Source organism: Pteronotus mesoamericanus, unplaced genomic scaffold (genome assembly GCF_021234165.1).
Source record: "Pteronotus mesoamericanus isolate MK-2021 breed Mesoamerican mustached bat unplaced genomic scaffold, CSHL_Meso_final contig_82, whole genome shotgun sequence".
Classification (NCBI taxonomy): domain Eukaryota; kingdom Metazoa; phylum Chordata; class Mammalia; order Chiroptera; family Mormoopidae; genus Pteronotus; species Pteronotus mesoamericanus.
In genome coordinates, this window is record NW_026555265.1 from 31,689,333 (window position 1) to 31,712,221 (window position 22,889).

The 22,889-nt window shown below is 37.5% G+C and overlaps 1 protein-coding gene across 1 annotated transcript in view; it reads right to left on the minus strand.

The window, feature by feature from the left end:
- Positions 1-22,889, minus strand: part of PROS1 (protein S) — a 90,875-nt gene that overhangs the window by 12,490 nt on the left and 55,496 nt on the right. Inside the window, exons 7-10 of the mRNA XM_054585244.1 lie at positions 22,419-22,544; positions 20,153-20,274; positions 18,270-18,385; positions 11,736-11,925 (exon numbers count right to left, since the gene is read on the minus strand). Coding sequence (XP_054441219.1) covers positions 11,736-11,925; positions 18,270-18,385; positions 20,153-20,274; positions 22,419-22,544 — 554 coding nt within the window. The remainder of the gene's footprint in view (positions 1-11,735; positions 11,926-18,269; positions 18,386-20,152; positions 20,275-22,418; positions 22,545-22,889) is intronic.

The window sequence follows — 22,889 nt, forward strand, 5'->3', positions numbered from 1 at the left end:
ATTTTAGCATTTACTGAATTTTTTAAGAATGTAACAGTCTTGTAAATCAAGTATGGATTAATGTTTCTTTTGTTTGGACCTTCATCAAGAAGTTTCTGCCATTTTGAAAAATTACTATAACTCATGACAACCCCATTTATGCCCTTATGGTATTTTAGTTGCCCGTACAACAACCAGCATATGTCTGCAATTTTAGCTTTCATGTTATTTTATGTAGAGGAGCAAGATTTGACAAGTGTTATATTTGTACCTGAACATTTATATATTGAAATATACATTATTTTCTTATAAAGTACTTTGCTTCATTTTATAATAATTAAAACATTCTATTGATTTTATATTAGAGATCTGTGGAGGTAGCTTACATTATTAATACATTTCATTATAGGACAGGAAAGGAACATTATAAATATTTGGACATTGGACGAGAGAGTTTAGAACTGCAGGTTGACACACCCAATTTCATGGCCTTTAAACTTCTCTTTATGTTAATATTCAAAAGTTTATATTTATCTTGAAGGTTTGACCTTAAAAATATATCCAGAATCTGATCACTTATCACCACTCGCACCATCAACACTCTAAAAAAAGTTGCCATCTTCTCTCTACTGGATTATTGCAATGGTCTCCTCATCCCATATCCTGTTCTGCACTTACGCTCTACTATCTAGTTTTCACAAAGCCATGAGTTCCTGATCAGAATTAACTTTTAAAATGCAAATTAGATTATGTCATGTCTGAAGTCATCCAAAATCTTTCTGTTTAACATTAAAATCTAAGTCCTCACTATGTTCCCCAAGGCCCTATACTACGTTATTCCAGATCACATTTTTGGCCTCATTTTCTACTACTCTCTTCCTATCTCAGCCCGCTGCATCTACACTGACCTTAGTGTTGTTCCTCAAACACAACAAACACTTCCTCTTACTTAAGACTCTACATGCTGTTCACATGGCATAGAATCATCTCCCCCCATGTATTCCTCATGGCTTGTGCCCTCAAATCTCTGGTCAGATGTAATCTCCTCAGAGATAGCTTTCCTGATTCCATATGCATGCTCACCATCATGACTCTCTATTGCCTGGCCTTTCCTTTTTCCTCATCATTATCTGACATATCTACTTGTCCATGTATTTCTGGTTTTCATCTCACCAAGAGAATGAAAGCTCCATAAAAGCAGTGACTGTTTTATTTACCTTTTTATCTTTATCACCTAGAAGAAGGGACAGCATATAAAGCGCTCAATAAATATTTTGCTGAATGAATGAAATTATACTAATTACATATTTCCCACCAATATTATGATTAAATCTAAATAGAAGATATAATAATCACTTTAAAAAATCAATATTTCTATGGATTATAGCCATCCTAAGTACTTAATAATTACACATTCTATTCAATTTATCTGAATTATAAAGCAATTATAAGTTACACATTTTAATTCTAATTTCTTATTTTTACACTATTTTATTTAAAATTTTAAAATAATTTAAAATTAGTAAAACAATAGTTATATAGTAAATAGTCCACCTGACACAGCGATTTAACTTAACAACTTTGTTGATTAAAATGTTACCTAGAGCCCTGGCTGGTGTAGCTCAGTGGATTGAGTGCCAGCTTGTGACCCAAAGGGTCACAAGTTCAATTCCCAGTCAGAGCACATGCCTGGGTTGCAGGCCAGGCCATGAGTTGGGAGTGTGTGAGAGGCAACCATACACTGATGTTTCTCTCTTTTTCTCCCTCCTTTCCCCTCTCTCTAAAATAACTAACTAAATAAATAAGTAAAATCTTTTAAAAAAAAATGCTACTTAGACTTCCAGCCAAGATGGAGGCATACGTAAACACTTCACCTCCTCGGAACCGGGGAGTCCCGACTCCCTCCACGTTCAGTAGTCTCCAACGGAGGCTGGAAAGGCGCGACCCCAAAGAGGCAGAAGCGGGGCACGCATGAACCAGACTGCCTGTGATTGAAACACAGTCCGCACAGGGGTTGGATCCTCGGCCAAAGGGGTCACAGAACTGCCCAGAGGCCCCTAAGGGGAGACTAGAAACGGAGGCACTGAGGAAAGAACGGGAGGAGGAACCGGGGAGTCCTGACTCCTTCTCCTTGCCGAAGTCTCCATTGCGCGGGAAGAGGCCACACGCCCAAAGAGCCAAAAGCCGAAAAGCAAACATAGACACCCCCAAAACACCCAGAGCAGGCGCGCACACTTGCGCCGAGTGACTGGCGAGGGTTGGCGAGCGTGTGTGTGACCCACGCGGGCTGGCGAACGCTTGCACCTGCCGGCAAGGCCTCACACAGACTGGCACCCATACGGCCTGCGAGGGATTGCTCAGAGGGGCAAGGACAGGCGTAAATTGACCTACCCGCCGCGACTGCGGAGCAGTCCACAAAATAAGTGGAACTGCCCAGAGTCCCTGGAGGAGAGACCATAAACAGGATTAACCGGAGAGTCCTAGAGCTGATTTCCTCCCATTTCCGTAGTCCCCATTTGGCAAGGGCAAGCAACGCACCCAAAGAGCCAAAAGCGGGGAAAACACACAATAGAAGACCCTAAACTGACCAGTGCCGCGAAGCTCGCGTGCCAGGGAGGCCAGATGAGCACGGGAGGTCGCGAATAAGCCCCCTGGTCTGGGGCAAACACATGCGAGCCCAGGCAGGTGGGGGACCCTGCCGCGCTGGGAGCGCGCTCAAGGAGCTCTCGTGGGAGCGCAGAGAGATCCCAAAAAATAGCCCAGCCCTGACCGAAGGGGTCACAGAGCTGCTCCAAGCAGGAGTCAGACACAGGCATTAGACTCCTAAAAGACTCAAACAAACAACCCAAGGCCCAATAGGGTCAACAACTGACATCATCAGAGGCAAGCCCAGAAAGAAAAGGACAAAAATACTTAACAGACTCTCACAAAAATGGGAAGAAAAAGAAGTTCTCCCCAAATGAGTGGAAAAGGGACCTCCCCACAGAGAGAGCTCAATGTAATAGAGGCAAGGGAACTATCAGATATTGAATTCAAAGCAATGGTTCTAAGGAAGCTCAATGAGCTCAGCCAGCTCAAACAGAACTATGAGAAACTGCAGAGAAACTATCAGGATCTTACAGCAAACTATATCAGCCTGGACAAGGACATAGAAACTATCAAGAAGACACAAGAGGATATGAAGAATACCATTTCTGAATTGAAGAACACGGTAGAAGGAATCCAAAGCAGGCTGGATGAAGCCGAGGATCGAATCAGTGAGATGGAGGACAAGGTAGAAAAAAGCTCCCAGAAAGAACAAGAAATGGAAAAACGGCTCAAAAAGAATGAAGAAGCATTTAGGGAAATGCAGGACAACCTGAAACGCAATAATATCCGCATAATAGGGATACCAGAAGGAGAAGAAGAGGAGCAAGGAATAGAGAACCTCCTCGAAAAAGTAATGATGGAAAATTTCCCTAATTTGAGGAGAGAAAGGCTCTCATGGATCCAGGAGGCACAGAGGACCCCACTCAAGAGGGACCCAAGGAGGTCCACTCCAAGACACATCATCATTAAAATGGCAAATGTCAAAGACAAAGAGAGAATCCTCAAGGCAGCAAGGGAGAAGGAGAAAGTAACATACAAGGGGGCCCCCATACGCCTAGGAGCTGACTTCTCAACAGAAACACTACAAGCCAGAAGGGAATGGCAACAAATATTCCAAGCCATGAAAAGCAAGGGCCTACAGCCAAGGCTGCTCTACCCAGCTAGGCTCTCCATTAAAATAGAAGGAGAAATACGGAGTTTCCCAGACAAAAGAAAGCTAAAAGAATACATCTCTACCAAACCAGCACTCCAAGATATGCTAAGGGGACTGGTTTGAGCAGATGAAGGAAAAGAATGAGACAGAGAGGAACACAAGTACAAAGAGAAAAGATGAGTAAGTTTCTATCAGTAATATCTCTCAATGTGAATGGATTAAATGCCCCAATCAAAAGACACAGGGTAGCTGAATGGATAAGAAAACATCACCCACACATATGCTGCCTACAAGAGACCCACCTCAGAGCAAAAGACCTACACAGATTGAAAGTAAAGGGATGGAAAATAATATTCCAAGCAAATGGACATGAGAAAAAGGCTGGCGTTGCCATACTTGTATCAGACAAAGTAGATTTCAAAGCAAAGGCCATAAAGAGAGACCCAGAGGGGCACTTTATCATACTTAAAGGAAGAATCTATCAAGAAGACATCAACATTGTAAACTTATATGCTCCCAATATAGGAGCCCCCAAGTTTATAAGGAAATTGTTGGATGACTTCAAAAAAGATATAGACAGCAACACACTGATAGTAGGGGATTTCAACACCCCACTGTCAAAAATGGACAGATCTTCCAAACAAAACATTAATAAACACATCGTGGCGCTGAATGGCACACTGAATCAAAGAGACTTAACTGACATATATAGAACCTTACATCCCAAAGAAGAAAAATACACATTCTTTTCAAATGCTCATGGCAGTTTTTCAAAGATACACCACATGATAGGACACAAAGCAAGCCTCAGTAAATTCAGGAAAACTGAAATAATACCAAACTTTTTCTCAGACCACAAGGCCTTGAAACTCGAAATCAAACTCAAAGAGAAACTTCAAAAACTTGGAAACTCATGGAGACTGAACAGTACACTATTAAACAATGAATGGGTCAATAATGAGATAAGAGAAGAAATAAAAAAATTTCTGGAAACAAATGAAAATGAACAGACAACTGTCCAAAACCTATGGGACACAGCAAAGGCGGTCCTGAGAGGGAAGTTCATAGCAATACAGGCTTACCTTAAAAAGATAGAAACATTTCAAATAAAAGACCTAACACTACAACTTGAAGAACTGGAGAGACAACAACAAATAAATCCCAGAGCAAGTAGAAGGAAGGAAATAGTCAAGATTAGAGCAGAACTGAATGACATAGAGACAAAAAGAACAATTCAGAGGATCAACCAATCCAGAAGCTGGTTCTTTGAAAAGATTCATAAAGTGGACAAACCTTTAAGCAGACTCATCAAGAAAAAAAGGGACAGGACCCAAATTAATAATAGCAGAAATGAAAGAGGAGAAATAACAACTGATACCACAGAAATACAAATGATTATCAGAAACTACTATGAACAATTATATGCCAAGAAATTTGAAAATCTTGATGAAATGGACAAATTTTTAGAAAAGTATAATCTTCCAACACTGAAGGAGGAAGAAACAGAAAGCTTGAACAGACCGATAACAGTTGGGGAAATTGAAGCAGTAATCAAGAAACTCCCAGCACACAAAAGCCCAGGGCCAGACGGTTTCCCAGGAGAATTTTACAAAACATTTAAGGAAGAGCTAACCCCTGTCCTTCTCAGACTATTCCAAAAAATCCAAGAGGAGGGAAGACTCCCAGACTCCTTCTATGAGGCCAGCATCACCCTGATCCCAAAACCAGATAAAGACCCTACAAAGAAAGAAAACTACAGGCCAATTTCGCTGATGAACATGGATGCTAAAATCCTCAACAAAATATTGGCAAACCGCATCCAGCAATACATTCAAAAGATTATCCATCACGATCAAGTGGGATTCATCCCAGGGATGCAGGGATGGTTCAATATACGCAAATCAGTAAACGTGATACACCACATAAATCAAAGAAAAGACAAAAACCACACGATCATCTCGATAGATGCAGAAAAAGCATTTGACAAGGTACAGCACCCATTTATGATCAAAACACTCAGCAAAATGGGAATAAATGGGGCATTCCTCAACGTAATAAAGGCCATATATGAAAAACCTACAGCCAATATCACACTCAACGGGCAAAAACTGAAAGCTTTCCCACTAAGATCGGGAACACGACAAGGATGTCCGCTCTCACCGCTTCTTTTCAACATCGTATTGGAAGTCCTAGCCACAGCGGTCAGACAAGAGAAAGAGATAAAAGGCATCCAAATAGGAAAGGAGGAAGTAAAACTATCATTGTTTGCAGATGACATGATAGTGTACATAGAGAACCCTGTAGACTCTACCAAAAAACTCCTCAACCTAATAAGTGAATTTGGCAAAACAGCAGGATACAAAGTCAACATTCAGAAATCAAGGGCGTTTCTGTACACCAGCAATGCAATAGAAGAAGAAGAAATCAGGAAAAATATACCATTCGATATAGCACGAAAAAAGATAAAGTACCTAGGGATAAATTTAACCAAAGACACAAAAGACCTGTATGCAGAAAACTATACAACATTGAAAAAAGAAATTAAGGAAGACACAAATAAATGGAAGCATATACCGTGCACATGGATTGGAAGAATTAATATCCTTAAAATGTCCATACTACCAAAAGCAATTTATAGATTCAACGCAATCCCTATTAAGATACCAATGACGTATTTCACAGAAATAGAACAGACATTTCAAAAATTTATATGGAACCATAAACGACCTCGAATAGCCGCAGCAATTTTGAGAAAGAAACACAAAGTAGGAGGGATCACAATACCGGACATCAAACTCTACTACAAAGCCACTATACTCAAAACAATCTGGTACTGGCACAAGAACAGACCCATAGACCAGTGGAACAGAATAGAAAGCCCAGAAATAAGCCCAGGTCTCTATGGACATCTAATATTCGACAAAGGGGGCAGAAGCATAAAATGGGGCAATAACAGCCTCTTCAACAAATGGTGTTGGGAGAGCTGGACGGCTACATGCAAAAAATTGAAATTGGATCATCAGCTGACACCATACACAAAAATAAACTCAAGATGGATAAAAGACTTAAATATAAGTCGCAACACCATCAAAGTCCTCGAGGAGAACATTGGCAGGAAACTCTCAGATATCCCACGCAGCAATTTTTTCACTGATATGTCTCCTAAAGCAAGGGACATAAAGGAAAGAATAAACAAGTGGGACCTCATAAAAATAAGAAGCTTCTGCACGGCGAAAGAAAACATCAGCAAAATGAAAAGGGAGCCAACCATTTGGGAAAATATATTTGCTAATGATACATCAGATAGAGGTTTGATCTCCAAGATATACAAAGAACTCACTCGACTTTACTCCAAGAAGACAAACGATCCAATCAAAAAATGGGCAAAGGACCTGGGCAGATGCTTTTCTAAGGAGGAGATACAGAGGGCCCAGAGGCATTTGAAAGGATGCTCAGCATCACTAGCCATCAGAGAAATGCAGATCAAAACCACCATGAGGTACCACCTCACACCGGTCAGAATGGCCATCATAAACAGATCCACAAACAACAGGTGCTGGCGAGGCTGTGGAGAAAAGGGAACCCTAGTCCACTGTTGGTGGGAATGCAGACTGGTGCAGCCACTATGGAAAGCAGTGTGGAATTTCCTCAGAAAGCTGAAAATGGAACTGCCTTTTGATCCAGCGATTCCCCTGCTGGGACTATACCCTGAGAACACCAAAACGCCAATACAAAAGAACCTATGCACCCCAATGTTCATAGCAGCACAATTTACAATAGCCAAGCGTTGGAAGCAACCTAAATGCCCATCAGTAGATGACTGGATCAAAAAATTATGGTACATATACACAATGGAATACTACGCAGCAGAAAGAAAAAAGAAGTACTAAACTTTGCGACAGCATGGATGGAACTGGAGAGCATCATGCTAAGCGAAATAAGCCAGGGGGCGAAAGACAAATACCATATGATCTCACCTATAAGCGGAACCTAACCAACAATGCAAAGAAGCAAGGAAAATATGGCCAGCAACACTGAAAGGAAAAGAAATCAACAGAGACAAGAGGGAAGGGGGGGGGCAGGGAAAGGGAAGGGAAGGGGAAAGTCAAGGAACATCTAGCAAGGACTCATGGACAAAACCAAAGGGGAAGAGCTGAGGGAGGGCAGGTGGGAGGGGGCAAGGAAAAGAGGTGGGGGGAAGGCAGAGACAAATGTATTTAAAAAGTAAATAAATTAATTTAAAAAAAAAACAAAAAAAAACACTTCACCTCCTCATACAACTAGACCAAAAATTACAATTAGACTACAAAACAAATACCACCCAGATTCAACAGGAAACTGAGCTGTATGGGAGTCCAATAAACAAGGATTTAAAGAGGTCACATTTATCCAGACGGGTAGGAGGGGTGGAGAGGCACTGAGAGGTGGCAGAATGGACAGTCCGATATTCATGTGGTGGATAAAAATCTGGAGGAATCCCTTGGGAGTGAGGGATCCCAGCCCCACACAACACCACCCAGCCCAGGGTTCCAGTGCCAGGAAGGTAAGTCCCTGTACCTTCTGGCTGTAAAAATGAGTGGGGGCTGGGGCAGCAGAAGAAACTTCAGGATGCTCACAAGACCCCTCTTAAAGGGCCTGCAAAGGACTCAGGAGTTACACAGACCCAGCCCCTCTAGAATTCAGCACCAGGGCAACAGCTGGAACGGCACAAGTGATATATGAGGAGGAAGAGAAGTAACTGGCAACAGGGGGAGTGCCAGGAGCCAGCTTACTTTTGGGCAAATCTCAAAAGACCAGGCAGCTGCACTGCACCCTCCTTGGGGCACAGAGCCACAAAATGGTGAAACAGGTTTCCCTGTCCAGGATTATCTAAGAGTCTACCCCACACAATTTACAGGTGCCCATTCTACAACAGGCCACATTACTATGACAGGGAGTCAAGCAGCTCTACCTCATACACAGAAACAAACACAGGGAGGCTGCCAAATTGAGGAGAGAAAAGAATATGGCCCAAATGAAAGAACAGAACAAAACTCCAGAAAAAGAACAAAATGAAATGGGTAAAAGCAAACTATCAGGTGCAGAGTTCAAAACATTGGTTATCAGAATGCTCAAAGAACCCACTGGGTATGGCAAATATCATAAAAAGGTCCAGGCAGAAATGAGCATCGCATTAAGTGAAATAAAGAAAAATCTACAGGAAACCAAAGTGGAGGAGATGAAGCCAAGAGTTAAATCAATGATTTGGAACATAAGGAAGAGAAAAGCAGTTAATCAGAACAGCAAGAAGAAAAAAGAATTCAAAAAAACAAGGATAGAATAAGAAGCTTCTTGGATATCTCTAACTTACCAACATCTGAATCGTAGGGCAGCCAGAAAGAGAAGAGGAAGAGCAGGAAATTGAAAACTTATCTGAAAAAATAATCAAAGGAAACTTTCCTAATTTGGTGCAGTGAATAGACATACAAGTACAGGATGCACAGAGAGTTCCAAACAAGATGGACACAAAGAGGACCGTCCCAGGACACATCATAATTAAAATGCCAAAGGTTAAAGATAAAGAGAGACTCTTAAAAATGGCAAAAGCAAAGCAGATAGTTACCTACAAGGGAGTTTCCATAAGACCATCAGCTGATTTCTCAAAATAAACTGCTGGCTAGAAGGGACTGGCAAGAAGTATTCAAAGTGATGAAAAGCAGGGACCTACAACCTAGATTAATCTATCCAGCAAAGCTATCATTTAGAATTGAAGGGCAGACAAGGCAAAACTAAGGAGTTCATCATCACCAAGCCATTCTTACATGAAATGTTAAAGGGAACTATATAAGAAAAAGGTCAAAACTATGAACATTAAAATGGCAATAAATTCACAACTATCAACAACAGAAACTAAAAAACAAACTAAGCAAACAAGCAGAACAGGAACAGAACCACAGATATAGAGAATATTTGGAAGGTTATCAGTTGGCGGGGAGGGGATGAATGGGGGAGAAGGTGCAGGGATTAAGAAGTACAATTGGTAAGTACAAAATAGGGGGATATTAAGGACAATATAGGAAATGGAGAACCTACAGAACTTATATGCATGAACCACAGATATGAAGTAAGGGGTTGTTGCTGGAGGGAATGGGGGTACCTAATGGTTGGGGAGCAAAGGAGAAAAATTGGGACAACTGTAATAGCATAATCAATAAAATATGTTTTTGAAAAATCAAATGCTCCTTGAAATATTTATTTCAAGTAATTCCTGTGCTGTATTAATTTGTTTGAAGAACTATGATTTATTATTAAACCATCAAAATTATAAGCTGATAAAACATATGGTAACTTTTTAAAACAAATGATATATAAAGAAAAGAAATCCTACTTATATGGAGAGGAATTCATAAATTGTTAAAATGTTGAATGAAGAATTTAAGAAAACCCACCAGCACCAAATTTATTACCAGATTAAAGTTTTTCTGTGACTTGTTTATTGTCCTTATTTTTATATAAAATGCATTCAGTTTACAAATGGAGATTTTAGCTAAAATGTTTTTTTAATGCTTTCCCAAGGACTTTTTTTTCATTGCTTTTAGAGACAGAGGAAGGGACAGAGAGAAACAATGATCAGTTGCCTCCCACATGCTCCTGGGACAGGCTATCATACACACTGGACCAGGGATCAGGGATTGAACCTGCAACCTAGGTATGTGCCCTCACCAGGGATCAAACTCTCAACTTTTCAGTTACAGGACGATGCTCCAACCAACTAAGCCATGCCAGAAAGATCTTAACTAAAATGTTTTAATTGAAATGTGGCTATATAGCAAATAGATTCTTTTAAACAAGGATCATAAACATAGGAGACAAAAATGCATGGAACTGAATTTCTGCCTTCCATCCAACCCTGAATCCTGCCTTTAACAGTATGATTCATGGGCATTTCTTTAATGAATATGATCTGCAGCTCATGATGTTAATCTCACGGGTAAACATTTACCTTCTTCATTATACATAATATAACCTACTTAGACCTTTATCAAAATTTTCCTTCAATCAAGTATTTTCTATTTGTATAAACTCATTGGGAAAAAAATGCTCTCTTTTGCCGAAGTGATCTTAGTGATTTTAGAAAAGTTATTTTGGGACATTAGTCAATCCCTTATCCAAGCAAATCTCTATTTTAATCCAGTTTATTAAAATGTCATTATTGATTATTAAAATAAAGGCTTATTATTAGGGACTATCTAAAATGCTAGTTTCTAGGCACTCTAATCACTACTGGCTAATGTAAACTGTACAGATTATCTATATGCTAATATTTAAAGTGGAATTAACTTTAATTTTGTTGCTATGTGTAATTCTCTTTCATTGAAAAAAAATTGGTGGCTGTCCAGTGTAGCTGCCTATGATGAATGGTGTCTTTGCATAAACTATCATGCCAGCTAATAATCCATGAGCTATAGAAGAAACATCACTGTTCACCCAGTGATAGCCACTAAAAAGGGTAAGAAGTTAGCCCTGGCCAAAAAGTGTGGCTTGGTTGGTTGGAGCATCGACCCACAGCTGAAAGGTTGTAGGTTTGATTCCCAGTTGGGGTACGTGCCTGGGTTGTGGGTCCCGGGTCCCAGTGCATAACATCCACAGGCTAGGCATGTACAGAAGAAGCAACAATTGATGCTTCTCTTTCATTTCAGTGTCTCTCTCGCCCTTCTCCTCTCCCTTCCTCTCTCTCTAGGTATAATGAAAAATGCCCTCAAGTGAGGATTAAAAAAAAGGGTAAGAAGTTAAAGACATACTAGGTCAAGCAAATAACTGAAAACAACTTAAGTCAGGAGAAATCCTAAATATATTAAGTGAGGTTATCCCTCCTCAGGCCATTTCACGGATTTGTAGTACATAGAATATATTTCATATAGCATCACATTAAACCCAACCCCACTTAGGTTCAGTATAATTATAAAAATAAGTTATTAATGATTTATACAAACTATGTCAAAGTGGAAAGATTCTTTAAAATATCTGCACGTACCATATTCCATACACCATTATTAATAACTTGGCCTCCAGTTGTGATCTGGGTTGTGTGTTCATTCTTAAACTGAATTTCAAGCTTTCCATCACGAACTGCAATCAGGAACCAAGCTGAGTGGTCAAGAGATTCTGCATACAGTATAACACCTTCTGAATCATATGTTCGGAAATCAAATGTGGCTGAAAATCTAAACAACGGACAAAGAGAGAATTTTAATAGTGAGAATATGGGAGTCTCAATGTATTATTCTTTTTTTCTTGTACTGGCAAAAAGCAGTATATTGAAGGAGTCAACTATTTCTGTCCCTGGAATTAATAAAAGAGAAGGGCAGAATTACACTGTTGGTGCATTATCTCTGGTTCCATGTATATTTAAAATCAAGTTATTATATTTCTTGTTTATTCTTGGAGTCTTTTATCTCAGAGAACAGATACTTCGGTAATTTTTCATCTTTTTTTTGGCATTTGTTTTGGAGGCACTCTTTTAAATGTTGGAATTAATGCGCATGTACCAATTTTAGACATACTGTACCTCTCGTGGAAACTTTTATACACTATATAATCTGATTAAGATTCTTTTTCTTTTTTTTGCTGTGTCTGTAAGTGATTAGTAAAAGATATTACAATTTCATGATTGGTTTATTCATCCAAAAGCATATTTTTGCTATGATTTCATATATATCAGGAAGAAATCACTCACAGAGATTTAAAAAAAATAGCATCTGGATGACTGCAGACATAGTTATGCCTTCATGTGTGGTAAAAAAAGGTAATGTCAAAAAATGTATCTGTTAGCTTGATCTCAAAAGGTCTTCAAAACTCTAACTGCATAAATCACTATATTAGAATACATGGAAAGAAAGCTTAAAAGATATAGTCTAATATTAGCAAACCAAATCCAACAATACATTAAAAGGGTTATATACCATAATCAAGCGGGATTTATTCCAGGGAGGCAAGGATGATCCAATATACACAAATCAACCAACATGATATACCATATTAACAAAACAAAGAATAAAAATCATATATCATTCCAATATATGCAGAAAAAATATTTAACAAAATTCAACATCCATTTATGATAAAAACCTCTCAATAAAGTGAGTATAGAGGGAATACACCTCGACATAATAAAGGCAGTATGACATACTAATCGCTAACAACATACTTGATGGGAAAAATGGTGAAAGCTTTTCCTCTAAGAGAAGGAACAAGACAAGGATGCCCACTTTTACCACTTTCATTCAAGAAAATATTGGAAGTCCTAGCCACAGAAATTAGGCTAGAGGAAGAAAAAAAAGGTATCCAGACCAGAAAGGAAGAAGTAAAAATCATGATTTGCAGATGACATAACACATACAGAAAACCCTAAAGACTCCACCAAAAGAACTGTTATAATAAATGAATTCAACAGAGCTGCAGGATACAAAATCAATGTACAGAAATTGGTTGTGTTTCTATACACTAATAATGAACTATCAGAGAAATGAAGAGAACAATCCCATTTACAGTGGCATTAAAAAGAATAAAATACCAAGGAATTAATTTATCTAAGCAAGTGAATTATCTATGCACTGAAAACTGTAAGACACTGATTTAAAAACAAAACTGAAGATACAAATAAATGGGAAAACATTTTGTGCTCATGAATTATTAGAATATTGTTAAAATATTCATACTACCCAAAGCAATCTACAGATTCAGGGTAATCCTTATAAAAATTCCAATGGCCCCGCCCTCCAGCCACCTGCCTTCATCGGCTGTTAAAGGGCCTGGTCGCTGGCGTCCACCAGGACCCTCCCCCCAGGCCCCGCAGCTCAGCTCCCTTTCCAAGCACAGCCTCAGCCCCCGTGCCTTGTTCTTCTCTCCTTCCTTCCTGCCTCCTGGTCGCTTCTCCAGTCTCACTGGGGCTGGTTTTCTGTATTCTTTCCTCTCTTTCTCCGCCCATTTCTGTCTGTCAGTGTCTCCCTGTGCTTGTCTCTGCCTCTGACTAACCCTCCTCACCCCATGTGTGCTGTCTTTTTCCTAGTCTCTAGCTCTCCCCATTTCTCCCCTCTCCTTCTCACTCTCCCTTGTCTGCTTTTCTGCTTGGCTCGCCCTCCCTCTCTCCGTCACGCCCCCCACCCCAAACTCTCTGTCTGTCTCCCATCCATCAGACCACTCTCCTCTCCATCTCTGTCTGTCCCCCTTCACTCCCCCTCTGCCTTCCTAGTCCATAGTCCTCCCTTTCCCCAATCCACAGAGTCTCTTCCCTTTCACAGGACACTGTCTAGGCCCTTGACCCCAGGCCTGGGCACCCGCAGGGCCAGCTGGGCAGGGGGCACCAACCCCTGATCCCCATGATCTGTTCCCCCAAAACTTCAACCCCATAAAAAATTCCAACGGCATTTTTTTTTGCAGAACTAGAACAAATGATTCTAAAACTTGTATGGAACCAATGAAGACCCCAAATAGCTAAAGCCAGAGGTATCACACCTCCTGATTTCAAACTACACTGCAAAGCTATAGTAATCAAAATGGCATCATATTGGTTAAAAAAAAAAAAGGCACACAATAGAATTGAAATGACAGCCCAGAAATAAACCCGCACATATATGGGCAATTAATTCATGGCAAAGGATTTAAGAACATACAATAGAGAAAGAACAGCCTCTTCAATAAATGGTGGTGCAAAAACTGGACAGCTCCTTGCAAAAGAATGAAGCTATACCACTATATCACATCATATACAAAAATTAACTCAAAATGGATTAAAGATTTGACTATAAGACCTGAAACCATAAAATACATAGAAAACAGGATGTAAGCTACTTGACACGTGTCTTTGCAATGTTTTCATGGATCTAACTCTAAAGGAAAGGAAAAGCACAAATAAAAAAATGGAACTACATCAAACTAAACAGCTTCTCACAGCAAAGGAAACCATTATCAAAATTAAAAGGCAACCTACCAAATTGGAGAAGACATTTACAAACCATACATTCAACAAGGGATTAATATCTAAAATATATAAAGAACTCAGACAACTCAATAACAATAATTTAAAAATGAGCAGAAAATCTGAATAGGCCTTTTTCCAAAGAAGGCATACTGATAGTCATCAGGCACATGAAAAGATGCTCAACTTCACTAATAATTAGAAAAATGCAAATCAAATCTACAATGAGATATAATCTCACACCTATTAGAATGCCTATTATCAAAAAGACAAGAAAGAACATATGTCAGATAAGATGTGGAGAAAAGAGAATCCTCATACATTGTTGATAGTAATGTAAACTGGTGCACTGCTGTGGAAAACAGCATGAAGATTCCTCAAAAAATTAAGAATAGAACTACCATATAATCCAGAATTCCACTGCTGGGTATTTATTCAAAAGATACAAAACATCAATTTGAAAAGATAAATGCACCTCTATGTTCAATGCAGCATTATTTACAATAGCCAAGATATAAAAAACAACCTAAGTGTGCGGCAGATGAATGGATAAAGAAGATGTGGCATACACACACATGCGCACACACAGGACTGCCACCCAGTCATAAAAGGAATGAAATCTTGCCATTTGAGACAAAAAAGAATACAGTTAAATAAGTTAGACAGAGGACTAATACTGCATGAATTTAAAACAAACAAAACACACCAAAACAAAACAAATTCATAGATACAAAGAACAGGTTGGTGGTACCAGAGGGGAAGCTGGTTTGAAGGGTAGGTAAGAAGGGTGAAGGGGGTCAATTGTATGGTGAAGGACAGTAACTGGACTTTTCGTGATCACTCAGTAGTGTAAACATGTATTAAATTATAATATTGTACACCTGAAACTTATAGATGAGGGGGAGACCCCTTAAAAATGGAATTACCTTCTGGAGGGCAGGCCCTTTGTAGTGCAGGCTTACCTGGCTAGGCCACTGTTTGAGAAACCCATCTGTATCACTGTACCAACTGGCGTTGTTATAAGGAGCTGCCTTTGGCTTCAGTGAATTTTTTCGAAGACTCTTTCAACCCTTTGCCCATTTCATGACAGGTGATTTACAAGCACACCTGCCCACAATGCACTGAGTGTTCAGCAGTTTTTGACCAAAATGGGCATGACCTCTGTGCCCCCAACTCCCTATTCAGAGGATCTTACCTGGAGTGAATTTTTTTTGTTTCCCCAGATGAAAAAAGTCCTTAAAAGGAAACATTTTGCTGATGTGGAAGAGGCAGAAACACTAAAAGGCATCAAAATTGACTACTTCAAAAACTGTTTAGAGCAGCAAAAAAAATGTCTTGATATGTGTATTGCAGCAAATGGAGAGTACTTTGAAGGTGACTGAAGTTTAACATGTAAAAATAAATACACAAGTTTTTTTAAATAAATTCCAGGTTTTTTGCCCTCCCTCCCATAATGTTATATACCAATTTTACCTTAAAAAGAAAAAAGATATAGTCCAGCCATGTGTTTTGGGGTATCAGAGCTTTGGCAATGCCTGTTGCTATTAAGACTCTGGACACAGATGTAGTTATTACAAGGCAAAAAAAATCTTCAGGATGCTATATTTTAAAATAACATATATTGATTCAGTGCCCATAAGATGGCAATCAGCAATGAAGTATCTAAGGGACCAGCAAATCGAAATGATCAAAAAAAGACAAGGAATACAAAAGTAGTTGTATAACTATTAGTCATCTGAGTTAAGTTAAAATAAAGATAATTTAAGTTATAAGGTTAGGACTTCTGATAATTGCTAAATAAGGCAAGGAGTCCTATACCTTATTCCCACAAGGAACAGTAATAACAACAGAGGTACCATTTGCAATGCGGCACAGATCTACCTCAAATGGAACAAAAAAAAAGGTGGTAGGATATACTTTTCATTCTTAGAATTTCACAGAAATATTCTAAAGAGGTACATGTGAAGTAAAGTGTGTTAAATGGATAACTACATAGTAGAAATATGAACTCAGATTATTTTATAAAATAATTTTTCTTAGAAAAAGTACTTCTCTTTTTTTTCATAATCATCATATTTGCTGCTGCGAAGCATGTGTTATCTTGCCAAAGCCTAAATCTGTGTATGCTCTGAATCTGCCATAATTACTCTACAATGGAGATAGTTTCTGTCTCTCTGTAAAATCATGCCGAACCAGTAATTCAGAGTCATGTTCTGAATGTTTTCTTTCTGAAATACATCAACATACTAATTCATTACATTGGGGAGCAATTCATTGTTGTTTTTTTTTCAGAAGTACTGAAAAAAAATGATTTTGTTAACTTTTGGGTAGAATAGTTGATCATGGGAAACAGCTGAAAGTAATTGCAAAAACAGGAAAAGAACAAAAAAGCACTAACTGTTCTTTTTGTTGGTTACACAGGTGGCAGTTCATAAAATTCATCAAGCTGTACATTTAAGCCATGTACCTTTGCACATATATTATACCACAAGAGAAAATTTAAACTAAGTAATTAACTAAATAAATAAACACAACTGGGAAAAATAATTATTTGGCCAATTTGATCCAATGGTAAAGTCCAAGCTATTGTGAACTGTGTCTAAGAAATGAATACCCCTGAACATGCCTGGAAATACTAATTATTTTTTCCTTTCTCATTTTCATTATTCACATAGCAAGGAACTGTTATCTCCAACCTATCACTAGATGATATTATTTGCTCTGAGATGTTAAAGGGGAAAACCAGGTCGTAGCAGAAAATGGAGTGTTGAAGAAGCACAATTATATCAGTGAATCTTAGAATAAATTTCAATGATTCTTAATCATTTCAATGATTCTTAAAATTTCTTTGAATTCACATTTAATGAAAAATTGCTCATACATATAAAAAATTAAATTCTAAATATGCTACCTTATTTAATTAAAATATTTTAAAATTTGAACTTCATAGTCACTCTCAAACATATTTCCCTTTACATTATTCCAACTCCAATTTCTTTTTTCAAATAGTGTATGACTGAGAAAATTTGATAATTAAGGTAGAATCATGACTCAAAAACATAAGCTACTACTTTCTCTCTAATGTCACCTTAACTACAGGAATAACAGATAAAGTACTCAGAGAGTCTAATAAAATCATGTGATTCATTTCTTTAATTGCACTTAAGCAATTTTATGAATTTTCCTTAATAAGTATGAATATAGCCATATTAAAAGGCAATATTTTGAGACTTCTCTTATTATTTAATTTTTAAAACATATATAAAAAACAGTAAAAGTTTTACACATACACTAAATCTACTTTCCCAGCTTCTTAGTAAATGTGTATTTATTAAAAGGAAGAATGAGGGAATGAGGGAAATATGGTCACTGGGGAAGGCTGGCCTAGAACGACCCAAGTTGGTTCTAGCATGAAAACTACACGTGTGAAGGAGTGAATTAACTGTATGGCTCTCCATGTCATCTGATTGATAATATCTAAATTATCTGATTTACAATGCAACTTCATAAATTTCAAACTTTTTCAGTCCCTTCCTTCTTCTGTCCTGACCTGCTTACCTCTAGAAATTGTCACTGACATTGGTATCTCACCTGATGACATCTGGTAAGCGAAATCTTAGATATAAAACAACCCCTACAAACTGCTCTGCCAAGTAAAGTAGTTCATAATTTTTGTCAAGGTTCAAGGGAAGGCACACTGGAACAGCCTGGAGAAAAGAAAAGAAAACAAACAAAATGCATAATTTGCTCCTTGACGTTTTTGTCAGATTATGCATCCTTTTTTTGGGTGTTAGTGTTCTTGTCAAATATATCCTCTGTGATACACTAAAATAAATTTAAAATACCTTAGTAATAATAAAGCACTATCTTTTACTTTCTTTTAGAGTCCATTGGTATAATCTCCAAGCACACATGTGTTTTAAAATCTTGTCCAATGCGTGTGGCTTCAAATTTCTATCTTTAATATTTCCTTTGTAAATCACAATCCAAAACACAGACTTTTTCCTTTAGTAACAATATGTAACACCTTATTTCACTGATACAGTTATCATACCTTCCATGAATTATTTCTGAAAATTATCTTTATTTGGAGTCATAAATAGGTGAGAAAATTAATGTACCAATAAATGGTACCTCATTTATTCACTCATTCCTTATTAAGCAAAAATTTTCTGAGCAGAAATTGTGCTATCCAGACAGGAAAGGGAATATTGAAAAACTTAGATGGAATAAATATAAATAAGATATTACTGTAGTCTCCAAGGAAGCTACCAAAAAGTGATTTAGAGTCATTAAATCTGGAATCAAGTAATTTTTTTTGAAAAATAAAAATAAACATTAAAATGGAGAGTCTTTTAAGGATAAATTCTTGGCATATATATGGCTATTTTGCATGGAATTGTGTACATAGCACTGTATTAAATCTAGGTCCAGAAATAACACTTCATCTCCTCTTAGGATTTTAACAACCCTATTCAAAGGTAGATGGTGATGCGTAACTACAACAAATACGCAAATTATAATAGTAAATTATGAAACAGATGTTCACGCAGCATGGCATTTCAAGTAAGTACTTCCAAAGTTAGTACATAGGCCAACTATCTCACCTTACCATCCTCTACCAAGTAGGTAGCATAAAACTAAATATTATGTTTTTGGGGACATAAAACAACTTTGTCTTTATAATAAAGAAGTAATTCATTATTAAGGATTTTGTCTTTTTACTGTTTGCCTCATGACCATATAAAATTTCACCTTCACTTGTAAAAAGTAAAAGAGACATTAAGAATTAGACTAACACATGATCCTCGTTCAGGAAAAAAAAAAAAATAAGCTTCAGAGGTTGATCTATTTATTTCAGTAAAGGAAAAACTAGAATCTATCCCCAACATTCAATTTCTGGGTCAGTTGTTTGTGAAATCTGAGTAACTAAAAGCAAGCTTAATAAATACAGATTAACAAAATTAGCCTCTAAGAATTTTTATATACTTAAGCCCCTCCAAATCTTCTAGTCTGACGAAGTTGTTTCCACCTGAGATTTTATGAGCACTCTTGCAAGTACTAACATGCCTAAGGTGTGATCAAACTTGTCATAATGGTGAATAAAGAAAAGTAGAAATGGGAACTGTTTTCACTAATGTTTCTATGCAGGATTTTTTTTTTCCTCACAAAGAGAAGCATAAAGCTCAGCTTTTCTTAAGTTTCTTAAATCAGCATATATTTTGTATTTTGTAAAATTACATGCTGTACAGATGAGCCTCTCTGAACTGTGACCCAGCAGCTTTTCTTCTTACTCAGGTAGTAATTATTTCCAACTGTTTACTACTTTACACGACCATAATTAGTAAAGAGATTGTGACTCTCAGCCTAAATGGAGCTACAGTGGTAACTGTAGAACATCTGCATTTTCCTGAAAAGCACCTGGACTCTTATTTTAGAAAAGAGATGGGATGTTTAGCATTGCAAAATATTACCTCACAATTTCTCTGATCTGGTGCAAGTACGAATCCTTTCCTCCCATCACAGTAACAAGAATAACCTCCAGGGTAATTGACACAAAGTTGAGCACACATGTTGTTAGAGCATTCATCCACATCTGGGGTAAAAGAGAACATAAATCTTAATATCTCCTAAACGCTCAATCCAACAGAAGGAGAAGTATCCTGATTTTAATTTGAGATATCAGTAATAATAGATCCTTAGTGAAATAGATCTCTATGATACCAAATTACATTTAAACACTTCACATGAAAATGTAAATGAATCACAGGTGTAATTTCTACTTATTTACAAACCTGAAACAATGAATTTAATGTATAAATTCATTAATAAATAATTAACAAAAATACAAGTTTACTAATTTTCTTACTTTAAATTTGAAGGAAAAAGGACTGAGTCTCAAGTTAGTTGTCATTTCTGATTATATCATTGCATTGAGACTACCTCCCAATTCTTTTCTTCAAAGAAAAGAAAGGGAAGGAAGAGAAGAAGGGGAGAGGAGGATAGGAAGATCCCGTTTAACTGAAAGTCAACATAACTGAAGATTAAATGACAATATCAAAACCATTTGACTTTTCGTAGTGCAGTGATTAAATGGTGGCAATAAATTTAAGGATATACCTTTATTTCTTAACTTATCTTTAAAATAAAAAAACAAAAACTTCACTGTGCTACATTATCTCCCATATTATGAAATCTTCAATGTAGTTCCTATTCCCACTCGATATTTTGAGAAAAATCATTCTTGAAAAGTTGTGACAAGAAACTTCAGCTAAAGTCCACTTCAGAGCTACTAAACTTTTCAATGAATGCAGCCAATTAGATTTTTGAAAATTCCCAAATTCCTAAGTGCTATAGTAACACAAATATGTTACTATAAATCATGTTATGATTTAAAATAGAACCTCAAAATTAGTGATCCCTCAATACCAGTAAAATCGAATGTTACCTGATTAAAGTAATAAAACATTATATGTCATATAAATCTTTTTTTTAAATCTGTCATTTGTTGAATAAAATTACAATAGAGATGATAAAGTTGACTAATGACAGATCTACCAATGCTTAGGAAACACCACAGTAACTGCTATCTGGAGTGGTGCCAGTGCGGAAACCGTGTGTGTGTGGAGAGGGTGGTGGTATTTTTGGTGAGTGCATGAGCAGGTAAGGCCTCAAAATCGCAAGGGGAGTATATACAATTGAAAAACCCTATTCTAAAATTATTATTAACTTAGGCAAATTCATGGAGACAGAAAGCAGATTAGAGGTTACCAGGGTTTGGAAGAGGAAGAAAGAGCAATTATTGTTAACGGTTGCAAAATTCTGTTTGGGATGGTGAAAAAGTTTTGGAACAGATAATGGTAATTGTTGAATGACCATGTAAAATACAATTGATGTCACGGAACTGCACACGTAAAAATGGTTAAACAGCCACACTGTATCTCATAGGTAGTTGGCCACAATAGAAAAATTGCTATTTATTTTATTAGTTTTAATCATGGTATTAAATTCATTTTGAAATTTTAAAAAATTTAAAAGAGGATGTGAGATCATTTGTAAATATTCATGATAAAAAAAAATAATCCCCTAATACATACATCCAGGCTGCCTGAGGCACACATGCAGCACCACTGCAGCTGAATGAAATACCACCAAGTCCAAGGGCTTCCCTAATCCACAGGCGCTGACAGTACTGATCAGTGCTTCTCTCATTTCTAGAGCTATTATCATTTGGTTATGATTTATTTGTCTTTTCTATGTATTTAATTATAACAGAACATTGTCATTTCCTATTTTCACACAGAAAATCATTGTTAATATGAAATTAAAGGTTTCTAGCCACCTTGTTGTAAATAATGCCCACGTGATTTTTAAACTTGTCTTTTAGTATATGTGTGTTATTCCTTCCAGCTTGAAATTCTTTTTATCTTTGAATATTATTTAAATGATGTAAAAATGTGTTTATTTTGCTTTTCTCATACATGGGAGGTCTCTAATCCATATTTAGCTTAGAGAACCAATCAGAGCACATAACACTAAACCTAATGGTCACATGTGTCTTACATATACTTTTACTCTGGAAGGGAGCCAATGGTTACTCAACTGACCAAAATGTAAGATGGATTTTACCATCTTAGAAAATCTAATTGTTGATGTCAAGCAGAATCAATGCTTCCAGTATCGAATGAGGGTTCAAACCCACTCTTTCCACCATCAACCATGACACCACCACAACTCTACCTTCACAAGACTTTGATGTGGGATTGTATCTGTAACCTTCAGCACATTCACATTCAAAGTCTCCTGGGATGTTCTTGCACACAGCTGTGCCACAAATGCCAGGTTTCACAGAGCATTCATCCACATCTATAAATGAAATCAATATGTTAAAGAACATTCTTCTTATACCAGAACATGCTAGCAAAGAACCCTTGATCTGTGTTTCCTGGATCTGGTTTAATATATGAAATAAGACAACAGAGTGGCCTGGGAATAATAAAATATTAAATCTATCACCATGTTTTTGTTCACTAAATATATCTTTATGCAAATACAAAAAATCTGATTGATGTTTGCAATGTTCCTGTGTAGTTATATAAAAAAAAAATAAGCCCTGGCTGGTGTGACTCCATGGACTGAGCGCTGGACTGCAAAGCAAAGGGTAGCCGGTTTGATTCCCAGTCAGGGCACATGGCTGGGTTGCAGGCCAGG